Here is an 18,385-nt window from a genome sequence, read left to right on the forward strand (position 1 = left end):
CACCATATTCAGAATAAGGCACACCATGGCGGTCATTTCCACAGTAGCCTCATGAGTTATGGCACAATGTGGCGCTTTGCTACATTAGCACCATAAATTATGGCGCTAGTGCAGCAAAGCACAGGGATGTCCTTTTATTACAACAGGTGCATCACTGTAGTGCATGCCTTTGGCAGACGTTACAAATGACATCAAAAGATTGCGCAGTTAAATCTTGTAGATTTCACTGCATCATTTTTTAGGGCCTCCCAGGGTGGGAATGCCCCCCTTGGACATATCATGGGTGGCAGGCACAAGGGTTTACAAAGTGGAGCAATGCATGCATTGCACCACTTTGTACATAGGGCAAAGGGGAATGTGTACCTTAAGGTCACATTAGCATCAACAATAACAAAAAGACCACTTGTACCTGATGTTATGCAGGAAGGTGTCCCTTTGTGCAAAACACCAACTGGCACCCTTGAAGCATGGGCACATGGCAGCAACTTGTAAAGCGGCGTAGATGGTAATAACAGACATGCCCCATATGCTGTGTGTTCATCACATTTGTGCCATTCCCAATGGTACAGGGAGGCATATCCAAATTCTTGCTGCCCACCCTGCACAACAGGCCTTGTCCATGATGCCCAATGAGTGTTACACATGTGTAGGTGGTACTGTTGCCACAGTGAAGGGAGTGATGTGAGGGTTGAGAAATGGTCTGTGTTAATTGGGGGAGGGGTCAGTGCACATTAAATGTGGTTAGCCATTATTGTGCCCCCCCATGCACCCCTTTCACATGCATACAGTGTGTCCTATGTGCCTCTCCCTTCTGCTATTTGTTAGTTACAAGATTGCTCCCGCTGCAACTTACCCTGCATTTGTTGTAGTTCTTGATACACTGCACTGTCCTGTCCTGGGACTCCTATCACCAACTCCTGTGGGATGACCACTGCCACCTTCTCCTCCAGCTCATTCAGCTACTCTTGGGGTGCTGGACTCCCACCTTCAGTCTGCAGTGCTGCCTTTCAGTTGCTGGTCAGTTTCTCTTTAGTTCTGTGCTTGCAATCATGCCAGCACTTCTTACACTTGGTCACAGTCCTCTTGACCTCAACCACACTGTTGATTTTATCAGCTGTGGACTGCCATATGGCCTCTTTCCTACCTATTGGAAATTTAGAAGTGACAAAGAGCAGGTATTGGTGCTTCATCACCTCTGTGATCAAGATGTTGTTCTCCTCCTCACTGAACCAACCCTCCCCCTTCCTTTTCTCCTTCTCCTGTGAGCCTGTCTGCCCATAGTGGCTTGTACTGGGCTCATTGGGTGTCTCACTGGGGTTTCTCCTGTCCTGCGTTCACATCCGGCTTCTGTTTGGTGTTTTTGCGAGATTTTCTTTTTTTACTCTTTTGATGCAAAAATGGCACAAACGTGATTAGAATAAAAACAAATGTCACAAATCATGCTAATACTGTAGGACAGTGTCATCTTTCAGGAACAGTTGCCCTCACTTTTTAGCTGATGTCAGTGTGTTTGAACTGTAGTTCACTGGGATCCTTCTAACCAGGACCCCAGTGACCTTGCTCTTTCCCCTAAATTTAGTTGCTGGTAACTTTTCATGACCACAATCGGCGTACTGGTGCACCCATGTAAGTCCCTAGCGTACAGTACCTAGGTACCCAGGGCATTGGTACACCAGAGGTCCCCTATGGAATGCAATATATATTATGCCACCCATGGGAGCCCAAGCAAACTGTGACTGCAAGCCTGCCATTGCATCCTGCGTGAAAGGGTGCATACACCTTTTCACTGCCAAACCTGATCACTTCACTTAGACATTATAATTCACCTGTCTGGTAGTCCATTCAGCCCAAGGGAAGGGTGCATGTTTCTAAGTTTGAGGGTACTCCTGCATGAGCAGGGTGCCCCTACAGACCCCAGGCCAATTCCTGGATTCTGTAAGTGAGGGGAAGTCATCTTAAGGTATGGAGTGGACACTGGTGGTCCAACTACATAATGGCTTCACCAAACCCAGGCATGTTTGGTATCAAACATGTTGGAATCATGCAACTACACTAATTCCAGTGTTAGTTGCATGATAATGCACTCTGGGGGTTCCTTAGATGATCCCCCAGTTCTGCTGTGCAGCCTTACAGGGTCCAGCTGCCAGCCCACACCACTGCTGACCCCAGACACTGTTCCGCCCTCGTGCTGGTGAACCAGGCTCAGGCTGGAGAAGTAGAACTAAGAATTTCCCACACGGGAGAGGTGTGTCCACCTCTCCTGGTATATTAGGTGTCTAAGGACTGGGGTGGGGTGGGGTGGCCTCTGAGTGCCACCAGACTGCTTTCAAGGGCTCATTTGGTGCCCTCCTTGCATAATCCGGTTCACACCAGTTCAGGAAACCCCAGTTCCCGCTCTGGTGCAAAACTGCACAAAGGACAGACGAGTGACCACCCCCCTGTCCAGCCCCTTACCTAGGGAGGTGCACAGAGCTCTGCCAGGTGGTCACTTGATTCTGCCATCTTGAAAATAAGATGTGCAAAGGCCCCTGGGAGCACCTGCCTGGCTGGGCTAGGTCGATAACATTACCGACCTCCTCTGATGGGTCGGTCACTGCAGAGAGTGACAGTGACCAACCCTCTTTTAGGGTTACTTAAGGGCTCCCTCGTGGTTGGGTCCTCAGATTCATCGAGCAAGACTATACAAGGCACTCTCTGCGAGACATCTTCTGCTCCTAGCCTCTGGAACCGCTGCTGATATTTGTTGGAACCAAACAAGTCTGCTTCTGGTGGGAAAGCTCCCATTGCAACATTGTTTCCCTGGATCCTGCGAGAATTCTGCAACATCCAAGGCTGTGCAATACCCAGGGTCACAAAGGCTCTGTATGTACCTGGAAGCACTAAGGAATCTCCGTAGGAGTGAAGGAGTCACTCCTCTGCAATTGCAGGCACCTCAAGACAACGTTGACCGGCAGGTGGGGTCTGCTGTACATGGACATCTGAAGAGCCTGCAACACAGGTGGTGAGTCTGTGGCCTCCTCTGGGTCCTGCTTGTCTTCTAACTAACTTGGGAGACGTGGACCCCTGCTCCTGCCACTGGACTGGATCCCCTGTGCAACGCGACTGTTGCACTTGCAAAGACTCTTCCTCCAGGAGATCTTCAGGCTCCAAGAAGCCCCTGCCTCCAGCACTCTGTAGTCTAGAGGTCAGCCCCTGTCCTGCAACTCCTGCAACATGGGACATCTGTTTTTTTGGCTGGTAAGGTCTTCTTGTGACTCCCTGTGTCCAGCGCCTGTGAGTCACTCCTGGAGGCTAAATCGACTCCTGTTGGCTTTCCTATGTGCTGAGGGCCAGCCCTGGCTTCCCCTCCCGGGTTGAGTCTCCTGGACCTTGCTGGTCCACATAATTTTGCAAACTCTTCTGCAACTCCTGTTTGCAGTTGTTTGTGTTTCTGGGTGACTTGGCTGGTCACTGACCCTCCTGCAGACCTATGACCATCGAGGTATAGCTTGTAAGTGACTCCTGGGATCTTCTGCAGATTCTGGACCCCACAGCTGGACTTCTTCCACCGTCTTGCAGTTACTTCACCTTCAGGAGGGTGGGCATTGCCACCTGCACCACATGGGCACCTCCAAGGGTGCTGGACTTTGTACCCTTCCTTTGCAGGTCCTCCACATCTGGAATCGATCCCCGGGTTCCACCGGCCTGGTCCACGGGTAGTGACAGCAGCTGGACAATCCGAGCCATCCATAGTCTACAGAGAGAGTCTGTTCTCCCCTCTGCAACCAGATTCCTGGTGTAGATACTTCTGGGTATCCTGTGGTGGGGACACTCTCCATCCATCTGCTTCTCTGCTGGTTTCCTTGGGGTCCACTGGGAAGGGTCCTGAATTTCACAAACTCCAACCACTATTCTATGTGTTAATCTACGGGGCAAGTGGGTGGGTAACTACCTTACTCCTGGTTGCTGGGGTCACTTACTGTACTTACCTCTGGTGTTCCTAACTGCCTCCAGCCCCCAGCTAACTACCACACTTACCTTGGTTGGGGTTTCTGTTTCACATTCTATTTTCTTAGTATATGGTTTGGCCCTCCCCTAGGGCCCTGTGTATTTGTTTTTGCTATTTCTGATGGTTATTTTGTGTATATATTGTGTGTAATATTTCCAAAGGGGGATATACCAATGTCAGTTTAGTAGCAGTGCTGTAATAAAGTATCCATTATTTTTGCAATATTTGTGTAGTTCTTTCTTGTGAGTGAGCTACTGTCTGACTACTGTGGTATTGCTAGTGCTTTACATTCCTTCTGGATATGTTTTAGCTGCTCGCCTCAGTTACCCCTAGAGAGCTTCTGCTATCCGGACACCTATTCACTTTCACTGAAGGTTGCCTGGACTCAGTATAGGGTGCCACACCATAGGTGTACACCATCAAATGAGCCAGCCACCTACAAATGCCATTTTTGCAACTAAAGATTATTTTTTCCTTGCAAAATGTTGCAAAGGTTGACGTCATTTTTTTTTACGCTAGACTTTTCTTAGCACCATGGTGCATCGTTTTATAAATACTGTGCGTGCATGGTGCTAATAGAAGTCATTATGCTGTTTTAACAATTTTGACACAGAACTGCACTAACTTAAGATCTCAAAATAATTTGCTAACCAAAGACGACTCTAGCATATATAGATGCAATATCAACGTGGGTCTGAAAGCTACACAAAAGTACTACAGATGTGTGTCTCTTAAAGATATCTGACCTCTTGTTTGCCATTTAAAGTGAGTATGAATATTACACAGTTTGCTTTGTAATATTAGAGAATTTCTTAAATAAATCACATGAGCAACTCATAATTATGAAGGGAAAAAGGACATGTATTTGTATTCTTAACATCTTTGCTGATATTTTTTGCCATGTCAATATTGTATTCTGAACATCTTTGCTGATATTCTTGCCCATGTCAATCATGTTGTTTTAAGTTGTGGACTTCATTTTCACTCTCATTATCACCACAGCTAAGTGAAAAGTATGGACCAGTATTTATGGTCCACCTCGGCTCGAAACCACTTCTTGTGCTTTGCGGTTATGAGACGGTGAAGGAAGCTCTGGTGGATCAAGGAGAAGACTTCAGTGGACGAGGAAACTTTGTAATATTCCATCTGCTCAGCAAAGGAAACGGTAAACAATTTAGTTTCTCACTCATCGGACAGATTATTGGGGGAGTGCACTACATCTCAGAATGAAGCTGTAAAATATATGCCCATATTTAAGAAAAAGTGGCACATCAGCTATGATGCACCACTTTTCGTGCACCCCCCCCGCCAACACCTAAAACCAACATGGTTGCACTGTATTTACAATATGGCGCACCATGGTGGTCGTTAGCACAATTGCGTCAACATTTTTTACACTATTGTGGCGCTTTGCTACACTAGTGTCAAACATTTTTACACTAGTGCAGCAAAGTTCAAGGAGGCCCATAGGCTACTATGGGAGTGTCCTTTTAATGCCTGCTCTGATCATTAAAAATGCCAAAAATGGTGCAGTGAAATCTTTTAAATTTCACATTTTTGTGGGCCTCCTAGTGCCGGAATGCCCCCTTCATACATTATGCCTGGCACAGGCAGAATGTGGCGCAAGGGGTTACAAAGTGGTGCAATGCATGCATTATGCCACTTTGTCAATATAGCATGGCAGAAAAGCCAATTAAGTGTCATCTTAGCATCAAAATAGTGACACCATGGTGGCACTAAGGTGGCGCTAGGGGCTTTTAAATATTCCCCATAGTTGGGATCACTGAATCCCAAGGTAATTGTATATGTTGTGTAACGTGCTACTCAAACAATTTGTTATGCATTTAACTTATTTATCTATTCATTGCTACTTTAGTTGTTGTTAGTGGTGCACTAAAGTCACCAAACTGTTACTTCAGAGAGATCGGTTACACAATAATTCAAATACCACATAGAGAGCACATTAGTAAATGTGAATGCTGCAAAATGGCTAGAGCATGAAGTTGATGGTGGGTTTGTAGCCAAAGTGGTTGTGGGATGGGAGGATAGACAGTTGATCGGAATTCCTTTGGAATGTCTAAAATGTCATATATCACTGCAATGATATCCATGGCGAAAATGGTTAATTATAGAGTTGTAATAAAAAAGCACTAATGAATGCACTTGGTGCAAGGGTGCCTGTGCTGTAAGCAGGACTGTTTTTGTGTAGGAAGGGACACCTTCCTACACAAAAACACTCCTGAGAGGCATTTGCGCTGTCTATGAGATCTGCAGAATGCAGCACACATTAAAACACGAAGTATCGAGATATTTCTCCTTGTTACACCTCACTTGGGTAGGCCTTGCATTTAGGTACATTCCTAGATCTACCAGTAACAGTAAATCTGGGGATGCGTCAAAATCCATGGGTGAATGCGTGGGAACACACACGCTCCACTCAAGGAATCCTTACCCAGAGCGGAGTAACGCAATGCACCAATTTGCGCTGAGTAGCACTACTCTGGATTTATCAATCTAGGCTTGATAAATCTAACATAAGAATTGCATCACTCTTGCACCCAGTTGCATGGCACAAGAGCAATGCAATTCTTTCATAAATGTGCCCCATGGCCTGCTCTTGCAAATTAGGCACATCTCATCAAATTCACTTAAATGTTAGTGGATTCAGTTACAATAAATGACAGACCTTTGCTGTGAAGGCAGGGCTGGACTGGGAACCAAAAGCAAGCCCTGGCAAATTTTGGCAGACCAGCCCCCATAATTCATGGAGCGAGTGAGTGCAGTCAGTGAGCCTGACCACTGCAAGGGGTGATTGAGGAGGTTTTTTCCAGAAGAATTTTAATTTGCAAAAAAGGTTAATTTTCAACATCTTTTTTATTATAGGTCCTTTTTTTAGTCATTGAAAATATACCTGGAGATTGGAAAATAAATGAATAGTTGGATGGGTGAGTGGCTGAATTCTTTCAAGAACAGATGACAACAAATAAAGACTTTAACTACGTAGGGAAATGGTCTGAATGCACCGATAAAGGGTGGGTGCTTTGATACACATTTTAGCTTCTGCATTAAAATATCATCCTTTCCAAACCCTGCCATCTCCAAATCCTTGTGAGACATGTATAGCAGAATTGTATTTAACACAGTGCACTGATTTAACACCTCACAGAATCAAATAAGAACATTAATATTTGATTTAAAACAGGAGAGATAACGAGATAACTATGAAATGGCCAAATGGCCCAAGGTGAAACCAGGAAACCTTGTATCAGTCCTAACATCCACTTGGCCACATAGTGTGATTCTAGGCAATTACTCTTTTTTCCTCAGTGCCTCCTTTTTGTTCGTCATGTTATGTGGGCACCTTGAAATACATCAATTTGGGGTGTGCGCTGCACAAAAGCAAAAGACTACAATGTATGGGAAGCTGTTCATGTCAAAATTCCAGCTCCCCATACAGGACATCTCCTGAAATGCATAGCGTGCTGCAAAATGCATATGACAAACGCCATAATGAATGTAATATGTGTCAAAATAAATGTGATGCCTGGCAGAGTGAATCTGACTTGAATCGAAACAAGTATGAAACTTGGCACAGTGAATATGCTACTTAGTGAATAATATGAATAACACACACTCCAAATTTAATGAGAGGTATACTGAAATATTTATCAATAGTACTGAAATAAATATGGCCTTCAACAATAAAGCAATCACTGAAATGGATACAATATTCATCAAAAGGAATGGGACATTTCTTGAAAGGACTGACATATGCCAAGAGAATATTACATACATTGAAATGAATATGACATATTGAAATTAATATAAGGTACTGAAATGAATATATTATATTCTGAAAAGAATATAATGCACATTGAAAATAATAAAACACACAGTGAAATGAACATTACAAATACAGAATATGAACTGTGTTGAAATGAATAATACCCAGATTGCAATGAATATGAAATATAGAGAAATAAATAGGATATGATTTAAAATGAATATGGCTTGTGCTGAAATGAATATAAGCCCCCATTAAATTGAATTTGACAAGCCTTTAAATTATTATGTCCAAAGCTAAAATTCTCATGACATTTTTCAAAATGAATACTACATGCATTGAAAATGAATATAATGCATGTTTAAATGGTTATATTTGTTAAAATGGATAAGTTGCATCTTAAAATAATATGACAAGCATTAATATGAATATGACATCCATTAAAGTAACTACAACATAAGTTGAAATTAATATGAGCTTCACTGAAATGAATATGACATATTTTAAAATGAATATGAACATTAAAACGAACATGACATATATTAAAATGAATACAGCTTGAATTGAAAATAATATGATAGACATTGACATGATTCTGATACATGTTGCAGTGGTTATGATTCATGTTAAATTAAATCCGATGTGTTAATATGAATGGAACATCCATTGAAAGCAATATGACACGTTAAGATGAATATGGCATGCATTGAAATGAATATGAGCCCCAATTAAATTAATTCAACATGCCTTACACTGAATATGAGCAATGCTGAAATTAAAATGAAACTTGTTAAGATGAATATGTTATGATTTGAAATTAATATGATACACATCAAAATTAATATTGCATGTATTGAAATGAATATGACCTACTTTGAAATGGATATGACCCATGTTAAACCTATTATGACAGGTGTTAAGGAGAATATGACATCCACTGAAATGAGTATGAGATTAATTGAAAAGAATATGACACATGTTAAGATGAATATGAACCACTCTGAAATGAATATGATAGCTGGTGACATTAATATGGCCCACATCATAGTTAGTATTACAAGTATTAATATGAATATGAAGCTTTTTTTAAAATGAATATGACACTATGTGAGATAAATGTAGCATGCTTTGAAATGAATAAAGCATACACTGAAATGATCAGAAACAATGTTTAAATTGATATAACCCTTGTTTAAATGAATATGGCTTGCACAGAACTTATGTTGATATCCTTTAAAATTATTATTACATATTGAAATTAACTTTACATATTCTGAAAGGATACGATATGGACAAAAATAAATTAACTAAAATTAATGTAGAACGTGTAGGAGGCTGGCCTGGCTTGTAGTGGGTACCAGAGGTACTTACACCTTGTGCCAAGTCCAGTTATCACTTATTAGTGTAGAAGAGGTGTTTCTAGCAGCTTAGGCTGATAGAAGGTAGCTATGGCAAAGCAGCTTAGGCTGAACTAGGAGACATGTAAAGCTCCTACTATACCACTGGTGTCATATGCACAATATCATAAGAAAACACAATACACAGAAGCACTAAAAATAAAGGCAATTTATTTTTATGACAATATGCCAAAAGTATCTCAGTGAGTACCTTCAGTATGAGGATAAGATATATACACAAGATATATGTACAAAAACCAACATTATGCAGGTAATAGCAAGAAAAGTAATGCAAGCAAAGTTACAGTAGATTGCAATAGGAGCACATAGGTATAGGGGCAACACAAACCATATATTCCAAAAGTGGAATGCGAACCACAAATGGACCCCAAACCTATGTGAGTTTGTAGAGGGTCGCTGGGACTGTAAGAAAACAGTGAGGGTTAGAAAAATAGCCCACCCCAAGACTCTGAAAGGTAGGTGTAAAGTGCACCTACTACCCCTAGAGAGCACAGAAGTCGTGATAGGGGGATTCTGCAGGAAGAACAAACACCAGCAATGCAACAACAGTGGATTTCCGGACCTGAGTACCTGTAAGACAAGAGGACCAAGTCCAATAGTCGCGACAGTGTCGAGAGTGGGCAGGAGCCCAGGAAATGCCAGGTGAGGGTGCAAGGAAGCTGCCACGAAAGGGAGTCCCACGACACCGGAGGACAACTCAGAAGGTTGTGCACTGCAGGAAGGAGTGTCGGGGACCCAGGCTTGGCTGTGCAAGAAGTAAATCCTGGAAGAGTGCACAGGAGCTGGAGCAGCTGCAAATAACACGGTACCCAGCAATGCAGTCTAGCGTGGGGAGGCAAGGACTTACCTCCACCAAACTTGGACTGAAGAGTCACTGGACTCTGGGAGTCACTTGGACAGAGTTGCTGAGTTCCAGGGACCATGCTCGTCGTGCTGAGAGGGGACCCAGAGGACCAGTGATGCAGTCTTTTGGTGCCTGCGGTTGCAGGGGGAAGATTCCGTTGACCCTCGGGAGATTTCTTTAGAGCTCCTGGTGCAGAGAGGAGGCAGGCTACCCCCGGAGCATGCACCACGTGCATACAGTCGAGAAAGCCGGCAGGATGAAGCGATACAAGTTTGCTAGTAGTCATCTTGCTACTTTGTTGCGGTTTTACAGGCTTCCTGAGCAATCAGCGGTCGATCCTTTGGCAGAAGGTGAAGAGGGAGATGCAGAGGAACTCTGGTGAGCTCTTGCATTCATTATCTGAAGAATTCCCCAAAGCAGAGACCCTTAATAGCCAGTAAAGGAGGATTGGCTACCAAGGAAGGAGGATTGGCTACCAAGAGAGATAAGAGCCTATCAGAAGGAGCCTCTGACGTCACCTGCTGGCACTGGCCACTCAGAGTAGTCCAGTGTGCCACAAGCACCTCTGTTTCCAAGATGGCAGAGGTCTGGGACACACTGGAGGAGATCTGGGCACCTCCCCTGGGAAGTGCAGGTCAGGGGAGGGGTCATTCCCCTTTCCTTTGTCCAGTTTCGCGCCAGAGCAGGGCTGGGGGATCCCTGAACCGGTGTAGACTGGCTTATGCAGAGATGGGCACCATCTGTGCCTATGAAAGCATTTTCAGAGGCTGGGGAGGCTACTCCTCCCCAGTCTTCACACCTATTTCCAAAGGGAGCGGGTGTTACACCCTCTCTCAGAGAAAATCCTTTGTTCTGCCTTCCTGGGCCAGGGCTGCTTGGGCCCCAGGAGGGCAGAAACCTTTCTGAGGGGTTGGCAGCAGCAGTAGCTGCAGTGGAGACCCTGGAAAGGCAGTTTGTCAGTACTCGGGTTCCGTGCTAGAGACCCGGGGCATCATGGAATTGTCCCCCCAATGCCAGAATGGCATTAGGGTGACAATTCCTTGATCTTAGACATGTTACATGGCCATGTTTGGAGTTACCATTGTGACGCTGTACATAGGTAGTGACCTATGTACAGTGCACGCGTGTTATGGTGTCCCCGCACTCACAAAGTCCAGGGAATTTGCCCTGAACGATGTGGGGGCACCTTGGCTAGTGCCAGGGTGCCCACACACTAAGTAACTTGGCACCCAACCTTCACTAGGAGAAGGTTAGACATATAGGTGACTTATAAGTTACTTAAGTGCAGTGGTAAATGGCTGTGAAATAATGTGGACGTTATTTCACTCAGGCTGCACTGGCAGGACTGTGTAAGACTTTTCAGAGCTCCCTATGGGTGGTAAAAGAAATGCTGCAGCCCATAGGGATCTCCTGGAACCCCAATACCCTGGGTACCTCAGTACCATATACTAGGGAATTATATGGGTGTACCAGTATGCCAATGTGAATTTGTAAATTTAGTCACTAGCCTGTTAGTGCCAAATTTGGAAAGCAGAGAGAGCATAACCACTGAGGTTCTGGTCAGCAGAGCCTCAGTGAGACAGTTAGGCATCACACAGGGAACACATACAGGGCACATACTTATGAGAACTGGGGCCCTGCCTGGCAGGGTCCCAGTGACACATAGACTAAAACAACATGTATACAGTGAAATATGGGGGTAACATGCCAGGCAAGATGGTACTTTCCTACACAACCCCCCCCAAACGAAGGACAATAAGACTACCCATGACCTGATGAGTCTTCATTGTCTAAGTGGAAATATCTGGAGAGTCAATCTGCATTGGAGTGGGTACTCCCAGGTCTATGTTTCACTGTATAGTCCATTCCCTGTAGAGATATGGACCACCTGAACAATTTAGGGTTTTCACCTTTCATTTGTTTTAGCCAAAGTAAAGGTTTGTGGCCTGTCTGAACAATAAAGTGAGTGCCAAATAGGTATGGCCTCAACTTTTTCAGTGCCCAGACCACAGCAATGGCCTCCCTCTCTATGGCAGACCAACACTTTTCTCTAGGGGTCAACCTTCTGCTGATAAAAGCAACTAGTTGATCCTGGCCCTCAGAATTCAGTTGTGATAAGACTGCCCCTACCCTTAATTCGAATGCATCAGTTTGAACAATGAATTTCTTGGAGTAACATGGGCTGTTTGAGCTCCTCAAAAGCTTTCTGACAGCTAGCTGTCCACAATACCTTTTTAGGCATCTTTTTACTGGTCAGATCATTAAGAGGGGCTGCTATGGAGCCATAGTTTTTAATGAATCTCCTGTAATATCCAGTGAGGCCTCAAAAAGGCTCTCACCTGGGTCTGAGTTGTAGGGGGAACCCAATCCATGATTGTCTGGATTTTCCCCTGCAGTGGTGCAATCTGTTCTCCGCCTACCAGGTGTCCCAGATAAACCACATGTCCCTGCCCTATCTGGCACTTTGAGGCCTTGATAGTGAGGCCTGCCATTTGCAGGGCCTCCAAAACTTTCCAAAGGTAGACCAGGTGTTCATCCCAGGTGGAGCTAAAGATAGCTATATCATCTAGATATGCTGCACTGAAAGCCTCCAACCCTTGCAGGACTGTGTTCACCAACCTCTGAAAAGTGGCAGGCGCATTTTTCAAACCAAAGGGCATCACTGTAAATTGGTAGTGCCCTCCTATAGTTGAAAATGCAGTTTTAGGTTTAGCATCCTCAGCCAATTTGATCTGCCAATACCCTGCAGTCAAATCAAAGGTGCTTAGATACTTGGCAGATGCCAGTGTATCTATGAGCTCATCTGCCCTGGGTATAGGGTGAGCATCAGTTTTTGTTATCTGATTGAGACCTCTGTAGTCTACACAAAACCGCATCTCCCTTTTTCCATCTTTTGAGTGAGGCTTTGGTACAAGCACCACAGGACTCGCCCATGGGCTTTCAGAAGGTTCAACCACTTCTAGAACAAGCATTTTCTGAACCTCTATGTTATGCAGTCCCTGACATGGTCAGGCTGCCTATAGATTTTACTTTTGACAGGCAAGCTGTCTCCAGTATCAATTGTGTGTTCACACCAAGATGTGGTGCCTGGCACAGTTGAAAAGAGTTCAGAATATTGTCCAAGGAGATTTATGCAGTTGTCTTTCTGTTCTGCAGTCAGACAATCTGCTAAATCTACTCCCTCCACTAAAGCATCCTCTTCAGTTGAGAAGAGATCAGAGAGAGGGTCACTCTCTTCTTCCTGTCCTTCATCTGTTGCCATGAGCAGGGTGAGATCAGCCCTGTCATAGTAGGGTTTTAGGCGGTTGACATGAATCACCCTAAGGGGACTCCTGGCAGTGCCCAGGTCTACCAGATAGGTAACCTCACCCTTTTTCTCAACAATTAGATGGGGTCCACTCCATTTGTCCTGGAGAGCTCTTGGGGCCATAGGCTCCAATACCGACATCTTCTGTCCTGGTTGGTACTGGATCAGAACAGCCTTCTGGTCATGCCATTGCTTCTGGAGCTCTTGGCTGGCCTGAAGGTTTTTTCTGGCCTTTTTCATGTACTCAGCCATTCTGGGTCTTAGGCCAAGTACATAGTCCACTTTGTCCTGTTTGGGAGCTTTTAAAGGTTGTTCCCAAACCTCCTTTACAAGTGTTGGTGGACCTCTTACAGGATGTCCAAAGAGGAGTTCAAAGGGGCTGAAGCCCACTCCTTTCTGGGGTACCTTCCTGTAAGCAAAAAGGAGGCAAGGTAACAGGACATCCCATCTCCTCCTGAGTTTTTCAGGGAGTCCCATTATCATACCTTTGAGAGTTTTATTAAACCTCTCTACCAGTCTATTAGTCTGTGGATGATAAGGAGTGGTGAATTTGTAGGTTACACCACATCCCTTCCACATAGCTTTCAAGTATGCAGACATAAAGTTGCTACCCCTGTCTGATACAACCTCTTTTGGTAAACCCACCCTGGAAAAGATTCCCAGGAAGGCTTTTGCCACTGCAGGAGCTGTAGTGGTCCTTAGAGGAATTGCTTCCGGATATCTTGTGGCATGGTCCACAACCACCAAGATAAACCTATTGCCTGAAGCAGTAGGAGGGTCAAGGGGGCCAACTATGTCAACCCCTACCCTTTCAAAGGGGACCCCAACCACAGGTAGTGGAATAAGGGGAGCCTTTGGTGGGCCACCAGTCTTGCCACTGGCTTGGCAGGTCACACAAGACTTGCAAACATCTTTTGTGTCCTCTGACATTCTAGGCCAGTGCAACAGGGGGACAAGCCTTTCCCATGTTTTGATCTGGCCCAAATGCTGAGCCAAAGAAATGTCATGTGCCAGAGTTAGGAGGAACTCTCTGGACTGCAGGGGACTCCCAGTAAACTCTATGTGAGTCACTGACATCCCCATTTTTCTGCTTGACAGCTTGCTGTCTGAGACCCTCTAATGTGGGACAGGTTTGCTGTGCCACACTCAGCTCTTCCCTGGCAGGCCCCCGTCTACCCAAAAGCTCAGCAGTGTCTGCAGCCAGCTAATCTGGTGAAGGTTCTGCACAGGGAGGAAATTCTTCTTCCTCAGAAGGAGAATCATCTGTAGAGGGAGGGATAGTGGGTAGGGATTTACCCTTGCTACCCCTAGCTTTAGGGAGCACTTGGTCCATTGTTCCAGGATCCAAGTTACCCTGTCCTTTTTGCTTTTTGGCCTGAGTCCTTGTCAAAGCAAAAATATGCCCAGGAATGCCCAGCGTTGCTGCATGAGCCTCCAACTCCACTTCTGCCCAAGCCAATGTCTCTAAATTGTTCCCTAGTAGACAACCTACAGGTAAATCTGAGGCAACCACAACTTTCTTTTGACCAGTAACCTCCCCCCCCCCCCAGTTGAGATTTACAACAGCCATGGGGTGGCTAAGAGTGTTGTTATTAGCGTCTGTCACTTGGTACTGTTGACCAAGTAGGTGTTGTTCAGGGTGCACCAGTTTCTCTATCACCATGGTAACACTGGCACCTGTGTCCCTGTAGATCTGAACCTCAGCACCATTTATTAGGGGAAGTTGCTTGTACTTATCCATATTAAGGGGACAAGCAACCAAGGTAGCCAAATCAGTGGCCCCTTCAGAGACTAACACAGCCTCTGTGGTCTCCCTAACAAGACCAACCCCAACTAAATTACCAAAAGTGAGCCCAGCTACTCCCTTGGATTAGCTATTAGTAGGTTTGCTCCCACCACCACTGCTATTACTAGGGGCACTAGAATTTGCAGTAGGGGTTGTGGTAGTGGGAGGTTTGGTGTTTTTCTTTGGACAACTGGCATCAGTTGTCCAATGGCCTTTGACTTTACACAAATAACACCAAGGCTTTTTAACTTGATTTGAAGACGATTTGGACCCACCACCCCCACCAGAGGATTTTTGTGGGCCTGATGAAGACTCAGTTTTACTTTTGTCCCCACCCTTGTCAGAAGACTTACCATCCTTCTTCTTGCCATCCTTGTCACCCCCTGTATGAACTTTTCTGTTCACTCTTGTTCTGACCCATTTGTCTGCCTTCTTTCCCAATTCTTGGGGAGAGGTCAGATCTGAGTCCACTAGATGTTGGTGTAACAAGTCAGACACACAGTTATTCAGAATTTGCTCTCTCAGAATAAGATTATACAGGCTTTCATAGTCAGAAACTTTACTGCCATGTAACCACCCCTTCAAGGCCTTCACTGAACAGTCAACAACGTCTATCCAGTCTTGTGAGGACTCTTTTCTGGTTTCTCTGAACTTAATCCTGTATTGTTCAGTGGTTAAGCCAAATCCATGCAAGAGTGCATCCTTCAAAACTGCAAAATTGTTAGCATCACTTTCTCTAACAGTAAGGAGCCTATCCCTACCCCTTCCATTGAAAGATAGCCACAATATAGCAGCCCACTGCCTTTGAGGGACCCCCTGTACCATACAGGCCCTCTCAAGTGCAGCAAACCACTTGTTGATGTCATCCCTCTCCTTGTAAGGGGGGACTATCTTGTGCAGATTCCTGGAATCATGCTCTCTAACAGGATTACTATCAGGAATACTGCTCTTGCTGCCACCATGGGGTCCAAACCCCAATCTCTGTCTCTCCTTATCTAGGTCTAGGGATTCCCTATCTAGCTGTTGCTGTTTAAGCTTCAGTCTGGTCTCTTGAACCCTCAACTTTTTGAGTTCCCTTTCTAACATGTTGTCTTCAGGGTGGGTGGGTGTGGAATGCTTGGACACAGGAGATAAATTGGAAACAACAGAGGGAGATCTGTCCCTAACTGACTGGACCCTAATAACCTGGCCTCCAAGAATAAAGACACCCCTACTTTGATGGGAGCCTCCATTACTACCAGCATTACTAGGTGGCCTGCTAGGGGGCAGATTTGGAACAGAAGCCTCCCCACCTCCCTCAAGGAGATCCCCTGAGTCAGAATGGGAGCCTTCTATTAACCTCTCATTTGAAGTGCCTCCTAGGGACTCATCATTCACAATAAGCATGTTATATAGAAACTCTTTTGCAGGGTTTTTTCCTATCACTAAACCTCTATCTAAGCAGAGACTCCTTAGGCTCTTGTAGTTCAAATTGTCATAAGTAGTATTCACCATTTTAAGAGCAGACTCTACATCAGGCATGATAGCAAAAGGTTTAGAGACAGTGAGAAGAAAGAAAAAGTTTCAGAACTTTTTAAAGAACAGAGAAAAAAACTGTTTCTAACTTTTAGAAACTTTTAGAAGTTTAGAGAAACTTTTCAGAACTTTGTAAAACGTTTGAGAGAAGAAAAGCAACACTTTTTGGTTAGGTGTACATACACTGAACTTGTTTTGTATATTATTCTCTTATGAAAAGTACACAATGGCAAAGTGGTAAGTAGTTACAAGTACTTATCCCACCGCTGTACAACCAATGTAGGAGGCTGGCATGGCTTGTAGTGGGTACCAGAGGTACTTACACCTTGTGCCAGGTCCAGTTATCCCTTATTAGTGTAGAAGAGATGTTTCTAGCAGCTTAGGCTGATAGAAGGTAGCTATGGCAAAGCAGCTTAGGCTGAACTAGGAGACATGTAAAGCTCCTACTATGCCACTGGTGTCATATGCACAATATCATGAGAAAACACAATACACAGAAGTACTAAAAATAAAGGTACTTTATTTTTATGACAATGGTGGTCATTACAACCCTGGAGGACGGTGTTAAAGGTGCGGTAATACCGCAAACAGGCCGGCGGACAAAAAAAGGGAATTATGACCGTGGCGGAAACCGCCAACATAGACAGCCACTTTAAAACTCCGCCCATCACGGCGGTACAGACAAGCAGCGCGGCGGTCACCGCCAACAGACAGGCGGAAGACAATGTACCGCCCACAGTATCACAACCCGCCAATCCGCCACCTTTTCTGGGGCGGATTCACCGTGGATAAAAACACGGCAGAAACAGCTTTTCCAATGGGAAAACGCTCACCTTAACACACTCCTTGAGGAAGGAGGCCACCATGGAGCCCGAACTCCAAATACTCCCTGCGCTTGTCTTTCTGCTCCTCTACGATCACCATCTACGTAGGCGCCGAAGACAACGGTGAGTACTGCACCTACGACATAGGGGAGGCAAAAGTCAGGGGGACACACACGCAACACCCCCACCCCCAACCCAACCCTCACCCACTACAACACACACACCAATGCATGTCCAAACAGCACAGTAACAACCCACAACCCCCCCCCGGAAGAATGCAAAGACAAAAGGAAATCAGTTCAAACATTGTAATGTATCAAAATACAGTTACCAAATATATACAGATATATTTACACATTCTAGATTTTATACATTACAAGAAGTAGTGCAGGTGTGCACATATCAATGTCCGTGCACCACTGGGCCCAAAATGCATGGGCGAGGCCCACACTAGATACCTGTCCACAAACGGAGAGAACACTGCAGGGGCATCAGATAGAAATACAACAGGCACCTCAGGGAGAAGGGAAGGGGGGGCACCTCAGCCGGATTACAGCACCACCCCAGATCCACGACGGGGTCCATGGCCTGTATCCTGGGGAGTGCAAAGCCACAGTCTCTCAAGTCTCTACAGTGGGTGGGTTGCCCACTGTTACATCCTGGGAGTGCAAAGCCACAGTCTCTCAAGTGGATAACAGTCTCCACTGGTTCTGGAGGGGGACTGGTACCTAGAATGCATCAGGCTCCCCGTGACGGTTCCTGTTCCGTCACTGTCCCAGCTGCACATGGGCTAACAATGCTTGATGTGGCGGTTTTTTCCCTGTCCAGCAGTGCTTTGCCATGGCGGTCTCTGACCTGTTCAGCGGTGCTTTGCCCTGTTCAGCGTGCTTTGCCCTGTTCAGCAGTCTTCACCATGGCA

At 45.2% G+C, this 18,385-nt stretch overlaps 1 protein-coding gene across 1 annotated transcript in view; it reads left to right on the top strand.

The window, feature by feature from the left end:
• Window positions 1-18,385, top strand: part of LOC138259476 (cytochrome P450 2C28-like) — a 1,060,791-nt gene that overhangs the window by 105,494 nt on the left and 936,912 nt on the right. The window contains exon 2 of the mRNA XM_069207246.1: window positions 4,991-5,153. Within this exon, the coding sequence (XP_069063347.1) occupies window positions 4,991-5,153 (163 nt within the window). The remainder of the gene's footprint in view (window positions 1-4,990; window positions 5,154-18,385) is intronic.

This window comes from Pleurodeles waltl, chromosome 9 (assembly GCF_031143425.1).
Source record: "Pleurodeles waltl isolate 20211129_DDA chromosome 9, aPleWal1.hap1.20221129, whole genome shotgun sequence".
Classification (NCBI taxonomy): domain Eukaryota; kingdom Metazoa; phylum Chordata; class Amphibia; order Caudata; family Salamandridae; genus Pleurodeles; species Pleurodeles waltl.